At 44.8% G+C, this 17,761-nt stretch overlaps 5 protein-coding genes across 5 annotated transcripts; 2 read left to right on the top strand and 3 right to left on the bottom strand.

Annotated features, from left to right (window-relative positions):
- Positions 1–5,243: 5,243 nt before the first annotated feature.
- CCR75_007901 (uncharacterized protein) lies at positions 5,244–5,438 on the top strand (the record flags this gene model as incomplete). The annotated part of the gene is made up of 1 exon (XM_067965957.1): positions 5,244–5,438. The coding sequence occupies one exon, from the start codon at positions 5,244–5,246 to the stop codon at positions 5,436–5,438; it is 195 nt and encodes a 64-aa protein (XP_067822666.1).
- A 594-nt stretch (positions 5,439–6,032) lies between these two features.
- On the bottom strand, positions 6,033–7,540 carry CCR75_007902 (uncharacterized protein; the record flags this gene model as incomplete). Its single annotated transcript, XM_067965958.1, has 1 exon — positions 6,033–7,540. The coding sequence occupies one exon, from the start codon at positions 7,538–7,540 to the stop codon at positions 6,230–6,232; it is 1,311 nt and encodes a 436-aa protein (XP_067822665.1). The 3' UTR covers positions 6,033–6,229.
- An 808-nt stretch (positions 7,541–8,348) lies between these two features.
- Positions 8,349–14,811, top strand: CCR75_007903 (uncharacterized protein). Its single transcript, XM_067965959.1, has 9 exons — positions 8,349–10,767; positions 10,835–10,926; positions 10,988–11,244; positions 11,327–11,541; positions 11,611–11,768; positions 11,828–12,847; positions 12,913–13,732; positions 13,806–13,934; positions 13,988–14,811. Exons 6-9 carry the CDS (start codon positions 12,129–12,131, stop codon positions 14,219–14,221), a joined length of 1,902 nt encoding a protein of 633 aa, XP_067822664.1. The 5' UTR covers positions 8,349–10,767; positions 10,835–10,926; positions 10,988–11,244; positions 11,327–11,541; positions 11,611–11,768; positions 11,828–12,128; the 3' UTR covers positions 14,222–14,811.
- Positions 14,301–14,525, bottom strand: CCR75_007904 (uncharacterized protein; the record flags this gene model as incomplete). Its single annotated transcript, XM_067965960.1, has 1 exon — positions 14,301–14,525. The coding sequence occupies one exon, from the start codon at positions 14,523–14,525 to the stop codon at positions 14,301–14,303; it is 225 nt and encodes a 74-aa protein (XP_067822835.1).
- A 1,780-nt stretch (positions 14,812–16,591) lies between the features above and the next one.
- On the bottom strand, positions 16,592–17,524 carry CCR75_007905 (uncharacterized protein; the record flags this gene model as incomplete). Its single annotated transcript, XM_067965961.1, has 1 exon — positions 16,592–17,524. One exon carries the CDS (start codon positions 17,522–17,524, stop codon positions 16,592–16,594), a length of 933 nt encoding a protein of 310 aa, XP_067822834.1.
- Between the last annotated feature and the right edge of the window lie 237 nt (positions 17,525–17,761).

Raw genomic sequence — 17,761 nt, 5'->3', positions numbered from 1 at the left:
AATTTCAAGGTGATGAGGGATACCTCATCACCGGGTGCAGAGACGCAATGACTGTGTATCTGGAACAACTTTAGTCAAGAGATTTGCGAATTCTCTTGAGCTTGCTGGATCAGTAGTTAGCCCGACCGTTTTTGGCGGTCCGCCTCGCTGTTGCGATTTCGCAACAACGTCGGACACGCGACCGTTGCATTTTTTGGCATTTGGTCCAAAATTACGCTCAGTATGCTCTTGGTACTAAGCGTGGGGAACTACACTCATGAGCGCAGTGACCTAACTTTTGACAGCGATTGCATTTCTGCAATCGCTTGTTGTTCGGAAAGCGAGGTTCCTCGCTTTCGACATAAGAGAGGTCTATAGGTTCTGGATCTCCAAGCTCGTGTCGTCTTGAAGAACGATACGATGACTTTTTAGCTTAATCCTGTCTCAAGGTAAAGTCCTCCTGTTCCGCTGCGGATATTGCTTCTTCACCCGTATCCAGTTCTAAGCGGAACAGGCAAGTCTTTACGGGACCACCCGTAAGACCTTGCATGAACACCGTAACCAACTTGTGTTTATGAACTGGGATGTTTGTGATACAACTTGCTAAGAGTCGTATGTGCTGGGCATAAGCGTGAACATCACGCTAGCCTTGCTTGAGTTTCAAAAGCTCTGATCGAGCTCTGAACTCAGCCCTAGGCGGTTCACACGTCTGTTTGAGCCGGGCTTTAAAAGCCACTAGCGACCCAAAGACATATGGGTCGCGCACTGAAGGCCTAGTGCCCAAGTTTTGGCACGACCTGCCAAATTTGATTGAGCAAATGCGACTTGCGTTTGCACGTGGACGATGCGACGAGCCCTTTTCATCGTCCAACTCGACAAACCATCTTAGCTTCTTTGACTCCCCTATGCTAAGCGATGTCGATCTTGAAGGTTTCGAGACGACGCGTGTGCGTCATCCCAGGTACAGAGGTCTGTTCCTGTTGTAACCTCAACAGTTCTGCCTGTTGAGATCCTTGCTGATTAAGCAAGGCTACCCGATCCTTCGCCTCGTCAAGTTCATGTTGTATGAACTTGGCGATGGCTGAATGGAGAGCATCTCTGTTCAAACCGGACAGCATGCCGAAATGGCATCATTCCCTACGGTCGAACTCATTCGTTCAACCGCACTCCTTTCTATGTCACTTAGAAAGGAGTGGCTGTCACGTGATACGTACTTTCATTATCATCGAATATGTCCTTGTCAGATGATGGAGCTGTGGTCCTTGGGCGGTCTACATAGTGCTATCAGGTGTTACGGGGCACTGCCGACTTGTACTGCTTCAGTACAAGTCCACCTCGCACTGCTTTAGTGCGAGTGGTGCCTCACGTCGCTCCACTTACACTAGTACGTCCAGAGGAAGACTCTCTTTATAACACTTGCTTTAAAGAGAGTTAATTAAAAACTGTATTTAATATAATTTAGTACTTCTGTTTCTATATTTTTGTTACATACTTAATTATAAACTAATACAAAGCATGAAATAAAGTCTTATCTTTCTCTCTTTGCGCGCGTCCAGTGCTGACTGAACCGCGGAGCAAGTAGATATAATGGCCTATATCTACGAATGGCTAAGCTTTTTGAATATTGCTATGTAAAGTAACATTCACCAAATATTATCTACCTTATGGATAATATATTAATTAACATTAATTTTTGTGTTAATTCGTGAAACGATACACCCCGTTACAGTCGTCGCTTTTGCGAATCAAAGTTAAGGATACACGAGACTGGAATTTTGGAGAGCAGGAGCGTCTGGACGCTAAAAAGCCGTACGAACACTAAAGGGGTTTTCTGCCAGGACCAGTCAACTCGCTGAGCCCTAAACAACTCATTTCGATTTATCTTTTGAACTATTCATTTTGTTTAATTCAAATTTACATATGCGCCTGAATAAAAACAAGTGAAAACGTTTGCACAATTAGGAGAGATGATACTTAGTAAGAATAAGATTTAGGATAGGCGATACCTTAAGGAGTGAACCGAACGTATCGATTGGTAAAACTAAATTTTAATTCAGATGTAATTTACCCTTGTTCCTTACAAGTGGTAGCACCTGTTGGTCTTCCGCTCGCTTCTTCGCCGCCGCCGCCTGTTCGGCTCTTCCGCCTCGCTTCTTCGCCGTCCGCGAATCGCTTCTTCGCCGTCCGCTCGCTTCTTCGCCGTCCGCTCGCTTCTTCGCCGTCCGCTCGCTTCTTTGCCGTCCGCTCGCTTCTTCGCCGTTCGCTTGCCTCTTCGCTGTCTGCTCGCTTCATTAAATTGCGCTTTGGATTGCCCGGCACTGCTTGTAGCGTGTAAGATTCCACTCGCAGCCAGTAACGTACTGCCTGTAGCGTGGGAACTTCCGCTCGCAGTTAACTGATCCATTCCTTTGGAAGCGCTGCATAGCAGTTTGAGTGTGTGGCTTAAGTGTCCATTGTAAAATTAAGGTCTGCCAGGTAGATAGAGTCGCTTAATCTGTGTGAGGTTGATCCGGCTTAACTCGGTGAAACAGTTGATCAATCTCGGATAAGGCTATTATCTAACGTATTACGCCTAAGGCTAAATCTAGTCGTTAAGTTCTATGAGCAAGAAGAGAAAGGGTAATACTAACATTTATTCGACTGCAGTAAGGCTTCCCTCTTTGAGTACAGTGAAAAGTCTGCGAACGATCTGCTTGCGTCTTTACAAAAGACCCGACGCATTGCAAAGATCTTAGCAACACAACTCACCAATGAGAAAGCCTGCCTAGCCAAGCAAGGGTTCACCTTATCAGCTTTACTACACGAAGTAGACGCGCTATTAGAAGAAGCTGAACGCACCCTTTAAAGGATCTTCGGTTTAACTTGAGAGACATATATAAACTGAACAACTAAGCTTTGTAAAAGTTCCGAACTCACCCTTCTTCCATTATGGGCCAACCCTCAAACGCCGAGCTAATGCAGCAAATGATGCACATGCTACAGCAACAACAAGAGTTAATCAACACATTGGCTAATTTTCAAAAGGAAGGTGGGCTAAAGGTGGACGAAGTAAGGATACCGACGTATAGCAGAAGAAGCGAAGAGTCGGTTCAACTTTATTACGCGCAAACACAGCAATACTTCATTGCGCGCGGTACGAAGTGGAAGAGGACGCAATGGTTCCTCAACTACTTGCCGTACTAGGAAGCTTATTGCGAGGAGCAGCAGCACAATGGTTCTTGCTGCATCAATCCAAAATTCAATCCGTCGATGAGTTTATTCTAACAGTGGAAAAGGAATTTGTCCCTCCAACTCTACAACAACGTCTTTGAGACGATCTGCATTGGCTGAGAAAAGCCAATCGCAAAGGCTCAACGGAATACATTGCGAAATATTGACACATTATTTCGCAAGTTGAGGGCATGACTGAAAAAAACCAAATCATCTATTTCAGCGAGGGTAAAGAACATGAACACAAGAAGAATTTCAGTAACGACGGGTAAATACACTGTCGGAGGCTATTACTGTGGCGCTTGTCTTTGAATGCGCATATTCGGGTAGGCATCATCACCAAACCGCTACAATCCATCGTCCTGGTCACAAAATGTGGCCAGAGAATTAAACAATGAGACAGAGTTGATGGAATTCGACAATGCTCGGCCAATTCATAGGTCTTCACGCGTTCATAATCGACGTCGAAATAAACCAAAGTGTGCATACTGCAAAAAACTGGGGCACACGATTCAGCAGTGTTTCAAGCGCAGGAACCAGCATAATAATCGCGGCAACGGATATCGTCGCGATCGTGCAAACGTCAACTATTTCGAGAATGAGCCAGTCGAAGAAGAAACCATCGCGACTGCGTCAAATGAAGCTGTCACTACGCTAAGTGAAGCTGACTTTGCTTCCTTCATGGAAAAAAGTTTGATCGTCAAAAAGGGTCATCTTGACGATCGTGCTGTCAATATAATGCTCGATTTTGACGTCACATGCAATGTAGTGAAGCCGGGGTTGCTGCAACGGGTCATGTCTGAAGTGGCAATTCAAGTCCTTCGTTTCGACGGCACTAGAACCACCAAAAAGAAGGTGAAGAAAGGAGTCGCAAACATCTACTTTGATGGTAATCAATTTTCTGACGTGCCGGTCATTGAGTGGCCAATGAGCAATTCCCATGATGTAATTCTTGCTTTGATTTACTGCGCACGAGCCAATCATAAATTGGCGTACTCATCAATTTTCGTTCAAAAGTGGTGACATACCACATGATGAGGTTTTTGAACCGGTCATTATTTCCTAAAGATGTTTTTCCGGAAATTTACCGAATTCATTGCCTCTTCATCGGTCGGTCGAGTTTACAATCAATGTGCAACCCGGTGCGCAACCGATTGGGTGATTGACTTTCGTTACGCCAGCTCAAAGTCAGTCGTCCCTAAAATACATTTGCCGCGAATCGATAGATTATTCGATAAGATGCAAGGTATGAGCTACTTCACAGTCATTGACTTAGCTCAAGGGTCCGGATAGTAAAAAGTACACTGCGTTTCGTACATCAAAGAGACATATCAGTGGTGCGTTGCGCCAATGGGGCTTGCTGGAATGTCCGGAATTTGGTCGCTGTTCTTTTTGGAAAATTCCCATTTGCTGTGATATATTTGGATGACATATACATCTTTTTCCGTCTCATATGACGAGCATTCGGACATTTTGCTATCGTGTTAGACGTCTTACGCAACGAAACACTCTTCGCTCACATCGGCATGTGCAAGTTTGCGCGTCAAGAGGTCAGCATTTTAAGGCACACTGTTTCTGGCAAAGGATTATCCGTTGATAATACAACGACATAAGCAATCGCTAAGTGGCCACCTCCTACCTCTCTAAAGGAATTGCAAAATTTTCTTGGTCTTGCTGATAATTATCGCCGCTTTATTCATCAGTTTGCGCACATAGTTCTGCCGTTGAGCCATCTCGTTGTCAGGACCAGTCAACTCGCTGAGCCCTAAACCACTCATTTCGAAATATTTTTGAACCATTCATTTTCTCTAATTTTTAAATTTACATATGCGCCATAATAAAGATTAAGTAAAAACGTTTGAGAGGTGATACTTAGAAAGAATAAGATTTAGGATAGGCGATACCTTAAGGAGTGAACCAAAAGTATCGGTTAGTAATACTAAATTTTAATTCAGTCGTAATTCACCCTCATTCCTTACATTTTCCTTCTTGGAAAACGTGACGTTGGTCAGTTGATTTCAAAGCGTGCTCAATTTTCAAAAGCACCTGCTACAATGCGTGCGATTGCCAAGGGAAAACCGGTAGTAATCGACAAGTTTACGCATTTATTGAAGAATGCGGTGAAACATAAACATAAAGTGTTTACGAATACTTCGTACGCTGCGGAAGTACGACAACTACACGCTCTCAATATTCCCGAACGCTTGGAGGCGCGCGGTGTTGAACTTATCGACTCATCAACAAACTAGCCGATGCTTCGATGGACTTGGCTGACGAGGAGTTGACGTCGCTGGAAATGGCCAGACGAGCTAAAAATATTCGAGCATTGACTGTAGGGCGTATTTTAACGGGGCACTGCCGACTTGTACTGCTTCAGTACAAGTCCACTTCGCACTGTTTCAGTGCGAGTTGTGCCTCACGTCACTTCACGTACACTAGAAAATGCAGAGGAAGACTCTTTTAAAGCACTTGCTTTAATGAGGGAAATTGGATTTAATATAATTAAGTTCTTCTGTATCTATCTATTTAATACTAACGTAATTTTAAACTAATACATAACATGTAATAAAGTTTAATCTGTCTCTCTCTTTGCGCGCGTCCAGCGCTGACTGGACCGTGGAGAAAGTAGATATAATGGCCTATATCTACCAATGGATAAGCTTGCCGAATATTACCATGTAAAGCAATATTCTCCAAATAATATCTACCTTTTAAATAATATATTAATTAACAACCTTTAAGTGTTAATTTCATGTCCGGTAGACCCGTTGCACATATAGTTGGGAAAGTCGTGACGTTAGTTGGCATTGTGAAAAAGATTAGCGCTCATGGAGTCAATGAAGCTCGGTTGCGGGAGATAGAAGCAATGTTAGCAAACTTAAGAGAACAATATTTATCAGGTGCAAATGAAGAGGGTGACGACGAAGAAGATGTGATTTAAAGTAGAACATTGTCGCCAAGATTTTCGCTTTGACAAAGCCTAAGGAAAGAGGTATAAGCACTCAGAATGAATTCAGATTCTTTAGTTTCTTAATCTCAGTTAAGCTCTTGTATGTTGTCGAACTTGACCGAAAAGCGAGCGGAAAAGCTCGTCTAAGTCCATGTCAGGTATTGGGTACGGCTCTGGAAACATAAAATTTTCTAGCTTTGGGTGCACTGTGTAGCGCAATTGACGGCCCTTGCTTGCCTTGCGATTCACGACTTTCTTTTTCTTTCGATGGGTTCGTCTTATGGCGTCCAGGCCAGTGCCACTTCCACTACTTTCAATAAATTCTTTTAAAAGCTGCTGGTAAAAGTCCGAGTCGTCGTACATGAGCTCATCTAGCTGATCCTCAATGTCCACAGCTACTTCATTTTCTAGTGGGGCATGGGCCTTCCGCTTAACTCGCTGAGGATCTAAAAGCACGGATTCAACCTGAGACAGAATATCCTGGTTCACTGCTTTAAATTTCTTAGCCTGCCTGTTTTTGCCTCCTGCGATCAAGTCTGTCTTGCGAGTATATGTGTTCAGAATGTTGCTGTATTGAGGAAGCATCGCAAGGTTACTCGATGTAATTTCCTCCCACAAGTTGTCACAGGTGCGTGTACGTTTCTTCATTGGCGCTTCAGAAGCGACCAAATCTGAAACGTTACACAGATTTTGCTGCAGCGATGATACGGCATCAATGCTTTCATAAAGCTCAGCCACAATCTGCTGTTTGATCTTGTTTGCAGTCATACCGTCAGTCTCCTCTCCAACCGTCTCATGTGACATTGCGTTCTTCATCGTAGTCAGCACCCGCTTAGTGTAGATTTGCACCTCTAGGCATCGTTCCCAAAATATTTTTTGGTGACGTATGTGCTTGGCCTTCTCGACGACCTTCTCAGTATCCTGTGTGCCCATAAGACGTGCAGAATCCTCTCGTTGAAAGCCGCGAATAATCGTTTCAGCGCTCTTACCCTCACTTTCACTATCCTTCTCGGATAGTACGTCCTCCTCAGTAATCTCGTCGACTTCCTCATCGTCCGACGTCCCGAACGGCTTTGCGTCTGACCACTCCGCTACAGCGTCTTCATCGGGCGATTCGTTGCTATCATTTAAATCTTTTCGCTCAACAACTCTACCTGCGTATTCCTTGCTCAACAGAAGTTCTTCTGCCTCCCAGTTTTTAATGCGCAGTGCCGACGCTTGATCGCTGTATTTACCAGGACCTTCGCGTTCCACCTGTAGTCGGTGTTTTCGGGATGAGCGCAGACGCATGGAGGTGTGCGGCTCAGCATCCAAGCCAGACGCTGAATTCTCGTGAACGAAAGCTCGCGTGCCGTCGTCAAAATCTTCTGCCTTATCGAAATTGAACGCTTCTCGTGCCATGACATCAACTAAATTATTTGCTGCACAATGTGCTATTGAATTGTACGAACCACCAATTACTCAAGTGCGGTTTGTCGTAGACGGCCAAAATCGATGCTAATTCATCAATTCTTGCCTCTCCAAAATAAATCGTACTTAAATTACGACTCAAAGGCTATACCCGCACCCTAACAATTACGTAAGCCCTAAGAAACCCTAAGACAATGGCGTCAATTTTTCATGGCCAAAAGTTTTTCCTCACAAGAACGCTTTCCAGCAACGTAGCTTTCAGGCTCCGATGCCTTATTGAAGAGCATGGTGGCATTGTATCATCATCGCCCGCTGGTGCCACAGAGCTTGTGGACTACGATAAATTAGACTCGAGGCGCCCCGATTGGATATCTGCTGACTTCATAGATGACTCGGTGGCTTCTGGAATCTTACAAGATCCAGCCAAATACTCGGGTGTTGTATTTAGCCTAACTTCTAGTAAAGCACACCAAAATGGAAGAGTTCAATACTCGGTAGAGGATGATGCGCGCTTATTGCATTTCGCTAAATTACGCGGCTGGGAATCGATAAAGTCGGTGCCGGCAAGCACTTGGAAGCTTGCGGAGAGTAATCGAGTCACAGAACACTCATGGCAAAGCATGCACGAGCATTTTAGAAAGAAACTTCAGAAGAAGACGCCTGCAGAGCAACGCATTATTATGGCCAGAGCATCGGTGGGTGGAGTCAAGGAAAAATGGCGGCAATCACAATAACTGACTTTGAGGCTAAATTTGCAGGAGATTATTCGCGGAAATCTGCTAAATTCATTCCCTGATGAAGAGGAAAAGAAAGAGGAGACAGCAACGACGCCGTCGCCTCCTACAGAAGATCAATTTCTTTTCGAGACAAGTACGCCTTCCTCTACAAGATCTCCGAGTGCGCGCGAAGCTACTCCTGCTACACGCTCACCACCCGTTCATTTTGTAAGTGGAGGCAAGAAGCGGCTAAAGCGCAAGCGTGAATCAGATGCTGATTCTGACGAAATTGCAGAGTCAAGTGAGACAGAAAAGAAATGCGGCGAAGCCAATGCCGACGAATTCGGTGGAGCTCGTGTCGTCTTCTTCAAAAGTGCTTGGGCAGAGTTTGCAGCCGATCCAAGTAAGAAAGCAATTCTGCAGTCTCTATTTTATACGGCTGTAGTAGATGGCTCGAGCCAGTCGATCAGCAGTGATAACTTGCAAGCTTCTACAGAAAACGCACCAGAGCGTGGTGGCAGAAGCAATTTAGACTGTCAACACTCGCTGGAAACAGAAGAGCAGCATGCAACGGAAGCTGAGATAGACGCGACTCTTTGCCAACTTGAATTTGAGACCGAACAAGATATGCCTATCATTGTGTATGCTCTCTATTATTGTAGTGGAAATATTGCCATGGCAAGAGCATTTCTGAAGGGTGCTTCTCCTTCAGGCATGTGGTCGCCCGAAGACGATTCATTACTTGCGAATCTGATGGTCGATGGGAATATTGATCGCTCTATTGTAGAAGCTGCTGCAGTGAACGGTAGCTTTGCTTCAATGCAAAAGGTTCGCGACACAGAAGCAATTTTATATCGACTCCGCTTTTTGCGGTAAGAAAAATACAAATTAGGTTCTCGACTTTATGTTTCGATGAGAAGCTAGTAATCAACAGGTTGTTGGCTGTTCAGGTTTAACAATATCAAATCAAACGTGACTTATTGCAGATTAATAAGTAGAATTTCAGATAATTACGCAGCAACGATCCGTGCCGTGACATATCTAAGAATCAAGACATTTTTGCCTTTTTCCAGCAATTACGTGGTTTTCGTCAACTTATCGCTAAAGCCCTCAGCCTTGGTATCGCATGGACTTTGTCGCAGGGATGCTGCTCATTTTTAATAACTTCAACAGAGCATCACTTTTTCGGCAAAAACTTGAAAAAGTGTCAACTTTGAAGTGGAGTTGAGAACGACGACAGTTGAATTGTTGAAGTTAGCGTTAGCGTTAGCGGTTCGGTCACTAGATAGTAGAGTCAATATATCGTGATGAAGACAGCAACATAAAATCGCCGCCATTTCACTGCCTTTTTTGCCACTGGGATTTAAGCTCACACTGGCGCTGGCAAGTAGGCTGTCTGTCTCTCAACTGGTGCGGGGGTGTGAGGCTACCAGCACAAGCCCTGCGCTCTCTATGACAAGAGTGCAGTTCAAAAACGTGCCGTTCCCGCCATCTTGGGGACTCACATCTCCTTGATTTAACTCACTTTCATCCAAGTGACATTATATAAAATTTACTGGTAGAAATACTTTTTCTCGACCACATGCGGCTGGACAGGATATGGATATGCTGCCACAAGTCCTCACTGAGCTTTCTGAAGCAATTTCTACAACAAGGAAACACAGCGACGAAGGTTAAAACAAGTATTGTTGAGAAGAGACATGTTAAGGATCTGTCGTATTTTTAATTCAAATGCAAACATTCAAAATTTGTGATTTGGCTCTGCATTTGATGCAGAGCCAAAGGCAGCACAAATGAATCAGGAGTCGCATGCGGCGCGACGAAGCGGGGACATGCAAGGTGCGATAATTTCACGCTGGCCATAATGGGGGGACTAACCTCTTATTCTTCGCCCGCATGCGATAACGAAAGATGTCGTCAGCTCCCGTGGAACGTCCATCGGCGACGATGACGAGCCTACGGACATTTCACCAAGCGTTTATAAGTTTGACGTGGCGCATTACAAGGATGGATCCTTCCGTTTTGTACCGGCCTGTGCGCAAGACCTCATCAAGTACACTGGCCGCTTGCTGCATCACGGCGCCCAATCTTCTCGAAAGACAAAGATTAATACTGTGCAATTTGACTGGCCCGCCGTAGCCTTTCAGATCTCGGTACAAGGCTCCCGCAGCGTCGCGATTCGGCTTAAAGGAGATGGTACGTGGCTGCACGTTGGAAGGCGATTTGCGTGCAGCACTGTACCAATCGCCTTCTACAGTACAGAACTGATGGGCATGGGGCTAATACGATTAGAGTTGATGAGGCCAAGGAGCCAGTCCGAGTATCCTACGCTCTGAACTCATTTTGGTCCGACGCCCGATCCCAATAATCTAATAATCTGGTAATTGGTTGGCTCTAATGGTTTCTATCGTGGCACCACGCTAGGCAATTACTTTAATGTATTTGTGAATGGCAAACTCCGTTGCATACTCCGTGCGTCGTTAAATGCAACTTGTTGCGATGGTTAGAATTTTCTTTTCTTACTGATGGCGTGTAGCATTTGTTGACAAAATGTGTTTCTTTTAAATAGTCGCGACGGATCTTGACGTGCAGCAGCATTACACAATTCGAATTTGTAAACGGACAGAGCCACAAATGCGAGGAGCAATGTCTACATTTAAAGTACGGTTATATACGTTAATGCATGTAAATTGTTTTATACATCAAGCATGGTATGCGACAGGTTTGCACATTTTATGGCTTCATTGTCGAAGAAAAGTCAGAATTATTTCTTTTGAATCAGCCTCGGCTGCTGCTACCTGTGCGCAGAATCGAATTTATTGGCGATTCAGACACGTGTGGCTTCGGCAATGAGGGCAAAGCTAGCAGTGCCAAGAACCTTTTCGGTATGAAGGGACGCATGGAAAATGTTTACAATGGCTATGCGTGCATAACCGCACGTATGTTTGATGCTGAAGAGCACGTGCTGGCTTGGAGCGGGTAATTGTGTCGTAGTTACTGGCCTGCACGCAATAGTGTTTTCATGTCTTATTGCAGCGAAATAATGTTTGGTGTTGTTTAGGAAGGGCGTGCACAGCAATTCAGCAGATTGGGGGCCGAACATGCCTGCTTTGTGGAAAAACACGATCGCGTCTCGACCAGGCGACTGGGACGTGTCCAGCTGGATTCCAGACGTTGTGGTCATCAACCTCGGTGTCAATGATTTATCGCCTCCTGCCTCTGCGGAGACGGACCTTATTGCGGGTTACACGTCGTTCCTGCTCGACGTGCGCTCTTGTAAGTGTTGCATAATTTGTGAAAATGGAAGACTTTGCTCACCTTCAGAGGGTGCCTCTTTTGACATAGGTCGCCCAAACGCACACATTTTCTGCGTGGTTTACGATAAAGGTTGTTTAAGTCTGGCCAATTCAAATTTTGTATCTCTTCAATTGCAAGAAATAGTCAAGGTCGCCATCTCCAAAGTCAGCAAGCATGATAACAATGTGCATTACACATTTATCAAGGTATCCAGGCTCATTCGTTCTTCTACGTAGTGATAATAAAATTAATGCGTGCTGGACAGGTGGAGGAGGGTTTAAAAAAAGAGGATTTTGCGTCCATGATGCACTATGCGGTTAGTGGTCACATTAAGATTGCCAAGCTCTTAGCCGAGGAGATTGCATTACGAACGGGGTGGAGCATTGATCACGAGCCTTTGACCATGCCGTATCCTCAGGCCAAAGATCGTATTTTGATGCCTCGGGATCACTTGAGACCCTCGTGCACTATGACATAGTTATTTATGACTTCGTTTGCATCAAATTTACACACGATTCGTGTTGGTCTTTTATCATTAATTTCACTTATAAAAGCCATTCCTCGTGATGGCCGCCGAAAAGCTGTTCGAGTTGCGCTCGCTCATGAGCCGCTCGTCTGTGCGTCTCCTTCGCTTGCGTCACCTATTAGGAAAGACAGAGAAACAGATAAAAGATCAATTTGCGAATAGACCACTTCAGGCTTTTCTAGTTGACACAACGGATGCGCATCAGAGCGAGTATGTGGGTGATGCGCACAAGCGACGCGAGTTTCTAACGGGCTTCTCTGGATCAAGCGGGACAGCACTCGTGACGCCCAGCCAAGCGCTGTTATGGACAGATGGTCGCTATTTTTTGCAGGCGGAGCAGGAGCTGAGCGATGAATGGACGCTTATGAAGGCCCACGAGCCGGATGTGCCTTCCATTGAGCTATGGACGAAGAAGAATTTATTAGATGGAAGCTTCTTGGCTATTGATCCGTATCTTATCTCAGTCTTTGCAGCCCGTAACTTTGTTAAGTCGCTTAAAGGAACAAAGATTGAGCTCGTAGCACTTTACGACACTGAAAATCTTGTGGATCTTATCTGGAAGGACCGCCCGATGGTACGCCCCTCCCAAGTCACCTTCCTCTCAGACGAATACATAGGACGCTCTGTATTACAAAAGCTTAAGAGCCTTAGAGAAGCGATCAAAGAAAAGGATGCGGACGCCATCGTTCTTACAGCGCTTGACGACATTGCATGGCTGTTTAACATTCGAGGCAACGATGTCGAGTGCAACCCTGTTGTGTGAGTGATGGTCAGCAACGAAGAAAGCATGTGATTTTACTAATGTCTGCTGTATGATGTTGCAGTACGTCGTACGCAATTGTGACATCAGATGCGGCCACTGTATTCCTTGACGCAGCTAATCAGGACGACGTAATGCGGCAGTTTAGCCTTAGTAATGTAGCGTGTAAACCGTACCAGAGCTTTCTAAACGATTTAGTGGCTCTTACTCATACGAATGAAGATATCAAGATTTTGGTGGACCCTTCACAGTGCAACGTTGCCGTGTTTATGGCTATCCCCGCCGTTAATCGCAAAGAAGACACGTCAATTGTCATGGCACAAAAGGCTATCAAAAATGCCGTAGAGATCGAAGGAATGCGTCAGGCGCACCTTCGTGACGGAGCTGCTCTAGTCAGATTTTTTAGCTGGCTTCAAAAGGAGATGGATAGTGGGCACGAGGACGAATGGGACGAAGTGCTCGTCGCTGACATGCAGGAAAAGTATCGTCGACAAGGAAAAAATTACGTTTCGCTGAGCTTCGAAACTATCTCGTCTATTGGAGCAAATGGGTCCATCATTCACTATGCACCCAAACGTGGCAAATGTGCGAAAATGTCGACGTTCGACATGTACTTGAACGATTCTGGTGCTCAGTACCTGGATGGTACAACGGATGTGACCCGAACGCTGCACTTTGGACAGCCTTCCGCGTATGAAAAAGCTTGCTTTACTTACGTTTTGAAGGGTCATATTGCTCTTGCTAGCACTGTCTTTCCAGAAAAAACTGAAGGTGTCCGACTTGATGCTATCACGCGAGCGCCACTGTGGAAGGCTGGTCTTGATTACCGTCATGGAACTGGCCATGGTGTTGGTGCATTTCTTAACGTGCATGAAAAAGGAGTGGTAAGTGGATTATTAAAAGTCCTGTAATGCATTCGTATTGCACTCATTCGGTTCTGCCTTGTATGTATACTAGCTATTGTCATTCCACTTAAATCCAGACGGCCTCAAGATCCGAAATGGTATGATTCTTAGTAACGAACCTGGATATTATGAAAATGGGAAATTTGGAATACGTATTGAAAGTGTAATGCTTGTTAAAATGGTAAGTCATATTCGCCTGTTTGTAATTATCATTTTGAGTTTGATGTTTACCAGGCTCGCCATATTGAAAGCGCATTAAATCGAGATTTCTGCGAATTTGAAACCCTCACAATGGCCCCAATTCAGCAAAAACTCATCGAAGTGAGCCTGCTTACATTAGACGAGGTCAAGTGGCTTAATGCATACCACGAAGAAGTGCACAACAAGCTACAGCCGTTTCTCAAGGACGATTTTGAGGCCTACGCATATCTTGTTCAGGAAACAAAGCCGCTTTCGCTAGTCGATTAGCCTATATTGAACACAGAAATCGGTAAAGCCGATAAGAAGCTAATCTAAATATTGTTTGACGCGAACAAATAAATAAATACTATTCCATAATGCTCTCACCATCTCTTGTGGGAGAAGGACTTCTGCTTGCTCGATCATTTCTTGCATGACATAATTTTCGTCGCTCTTTTTTCTCTTTAGATAGCTCCATTTGATGCTGCAACCGCGCCTCAAACCGCTTCTCCTGTCGCTCTTTTCGCTCTACAATGCGCTTCTTGCGCTCCTCAATTTGATGCGGAGTTTCCCCTGCCAGAGCTCGTGCCATATGATTAAACCGTTTCCCATACACGCGCCTTTCGCGCTCTGCCACAATATTTGTTGCGTTCCTTGCTCTGATTTTGTGACTTTATCTTGATAATCTTCTAGTGGTTTGTCCTTTATTTCTGGCTTCAGGATGTGCTGCATCAACTTGGGCGTTGGCACTCTAGCGACAATATCAGAATATAAGCCCGTGGACTTCTCCTCGAACGTCAGATACTGCGTTGAACATACTCTTGAACGCATCGAATTCTCATCATCATGGTCTTTTAAGTGTGATATACTAGCTTGTGGCTCTGTAAGTCTTAAAGCAGTTTTTGCTGGCACGTCAAATGCCCGGCTCGTCTTCGTAGACTTTAACATGGCCCAATCAAAATCCTTGAGAAATATTTAAGTAACTAAGAATAAATCGAAATCATCATGTCTTTGAGTTAGTATCGTGATTGCTCGCATTTTTTTTAAATGATCCACAGCAAACAACAAGTAGTGTTCATCAAGCAATTCGGTCACTGACAACGCTTTCATGGTAGTAATAATAAACTTTGCTGATACGCCAGGAGGCTTTCAATGCATCGTGGAAGGGAGTAAGAGTACGAATCTATATCTGACTTGAAATGTCGGCAATTCCTCGAGATTCGCAGCTAGTATTTACATGAGCGGATGAAGGTAATCCTTGCTAAATTTGCAGCAGCATGCATTGCACCTGAATTTTTTTCAGCTTATTTCGAATGAGCGGCATTATTCGGTCGTTCCATCTCAGTCCTAGTGAAGCTTTACATTTTTTGCGACAAGGGCCTTAATCAGCACAAGCCACAAAATTCTTCGCATGCAAGGATAGCTGAAAGCTATGATAATATGTGCTAAATAATACAAGTTAGCCTCACCTTAATGTCATGATAGCTGCAGCGCGGGTGGCATGCTTCTTCAAGTTATCTGTGAGCTTGTAGAGTCGATCGTACTTTAAAGCTTAAGCTAGTTATGAAGTATCTCCGCACGCATATGGCTAGTGCAAAAGGACGCTTGACATTGGCCATATTCAAGTTAATGCGCTGCTCAAGTGTTTGTTTCATTTACCCATTAAGACGGATCGCGCATCCGACAAAATCTATTATAAGCGGTGCCAAGAGATATTCCGATTACGCTCCTTGCCATCAAGAGCGCTTATGACAATAGTGAACCGCACTTGCGCATAACTAAAACAAATGAAAAAGGATCGATAAGTAGAGACCGAGCATGTGAAGCATTTCAAACAACTTCTTCCTCATCGCTATTGCCGTTCAATGTCGAATTTTCTTTTCTTGGCTGTGTCATAAGTCTTTCCATTCATACGGCTATATTTTTATATTAGGCTTGTAGAAATACCTTTGAAGATCTCAAACTCTTCCCACCGCCATCAGCATCGAAATGATCTGCCAAAGGCCAAGAAGGTGGATTTCAAAGCATGTTCTAGCTATTGCTCGTACCTGCTATGATTTGTGTGCCTCCAAAGATTTTTCTTTTGAACTACTTGTATCCCTTTCAAAAACGAGATCCAGTCTTCGTATTTCCTTGCTCATTTTATTGTCCCTTATCGACAAAGCATCGCTTACGGCTTCATGGCACATGCATCTTTCAAAACTTGGTTTCTAAGACCTAACCTGCTCTGCCCCTCTTTGATCATGGCGTTCTTGCACCTTAAACAACGTTAGAAAAAGTTTAGTCGGTGCAATTAGATATAGTACGTGCAACTTTTTTTTAATACATCGCATTAATATCTGCTGCATCACCTTTGCAGAGCACTTGCTTCCGTAAGACCGATATGTCGTAAGTGCTATAAATTTCTTAATATTGAAGATCAAACGCTTCTCTTATTGTGCAGGAAAGCAAACTACGTTTATCTGTAGAGTACACCGCAATATATGTTAAACTGGAATCGATCACAATCGATAGGAGAAAACGGCGGAACATTTATTCAAACTCCCTCCTCGATATGCAGAACGTATCTTGTCTATATAAAACAACCTCACAATTTTCTCCTGAAGTGGTGTTGATCTTTAGCTCCATTTCTAAAGCACCAAGTGCAAACTCAACGTCTTACTTCATCAACTTCTTAAACTCGTCATACAGCACCAAAACAATAGCGCCACCCGTGCCACGGAGGACATTGGACCCAGCGCCCTTGAAGAAGGCACCAGATCCTTCATTCTTGGCGATTTTCGTGGCGCAGTCAAGCGTAGATGTGTACAGCACGTCCTTACGACCAGCCTGCATCATCATGCGACGACGCACCGTGTCGAAGGGGTAGGAGATTATACCAGCCAAAGTGGTCACAGTCTGGGCTACCATCCATTTCTGCCACACTGGAGCATTCTTGGGGTCGCGCAGAGCAATGTCACGCATTGTGTCATAGCCGCCGAAAAAGGCGGCACGGTACACGATGATACCACCGACAGAGACACCGAATCCCTGGTACAGGCCACCAATGCCGTCGGACTTGTAAATCGTCCCAATGCAGTTCACTAATCCGGTGTACATGCGCGACTTGCCCTTTCCAACATCTGCGCCAAGGCGGGTACGCGCAAAGTCAAGCGGGTACACGAATAGCAACGATGTGGCACCGGCGGCACCACCGGAGGCAAGATTGCCCATGAAGAAACGCCAGAATTGATCCTTTGTGACGCCATCCATAAAGATCTTTTTAAATTTGTCCTTGAAGGCAAAGTTCAAAGCTTGCGTTGGGAAGTAACGGATGACATTTGCAAGATTACCACGCCACAAAGAGCTTACGCCCTGCTCCTTCGACACGCGCACGAAACAGTCTACAATGCCCTTGTACTGGTCCTCTGGCTTAATCTGCGATGAAGCAGCCTGAACCTGGAGTAGTAATTTAACACGCTCGATGGGCGCCACAACCGTTTTTGAGATACCGCCAGCTACACCACCAGCTGCCAGATCCATAAGGAACGATACCGCGCCGCTCTTCTTCTCAGATGTGGCTACAGGCTTGTATTGAGTAAGAAGGCTCATGTTTTCAAGAGGACGATGGATGCTTAAAAACTGAAGCTTAGGTGAACGGGAGAAAAATCGTAAATGATAGAGGGAGGTGACGCGGCGTCTCGGGAGGGCTCTGCTCCGCCACACACATTTTAATTGCTCCCGTTTTCGAAACTATGCTTTTTAATTGGTTCAAATTAACGTGTGGCTCTAAATTCAAAAAGCATCTAAGTTGCAAAATAAATGTGCGAGCGGACGTGCAGTTGTTAC

This window comes from Bremia lactucae (assembly GCF_004359215.1).
Source record: "Bremia lactucae strain SF5 chromosome Unknown BlacSF5_NotPlaced_17_SHOA01000003.1_2250557bp, whole genome shotgun sequence".
Classification (NCBI taxonomy): domain Eukaryota; phylum Oomycota; class Peronosporomycetes; order Peronosporales; family Peronosporaceae; genus Bremia; species Bremia lactucae.
This window is presented reverse-complemented; position numbering and strand designations above follow the sequence as displayed.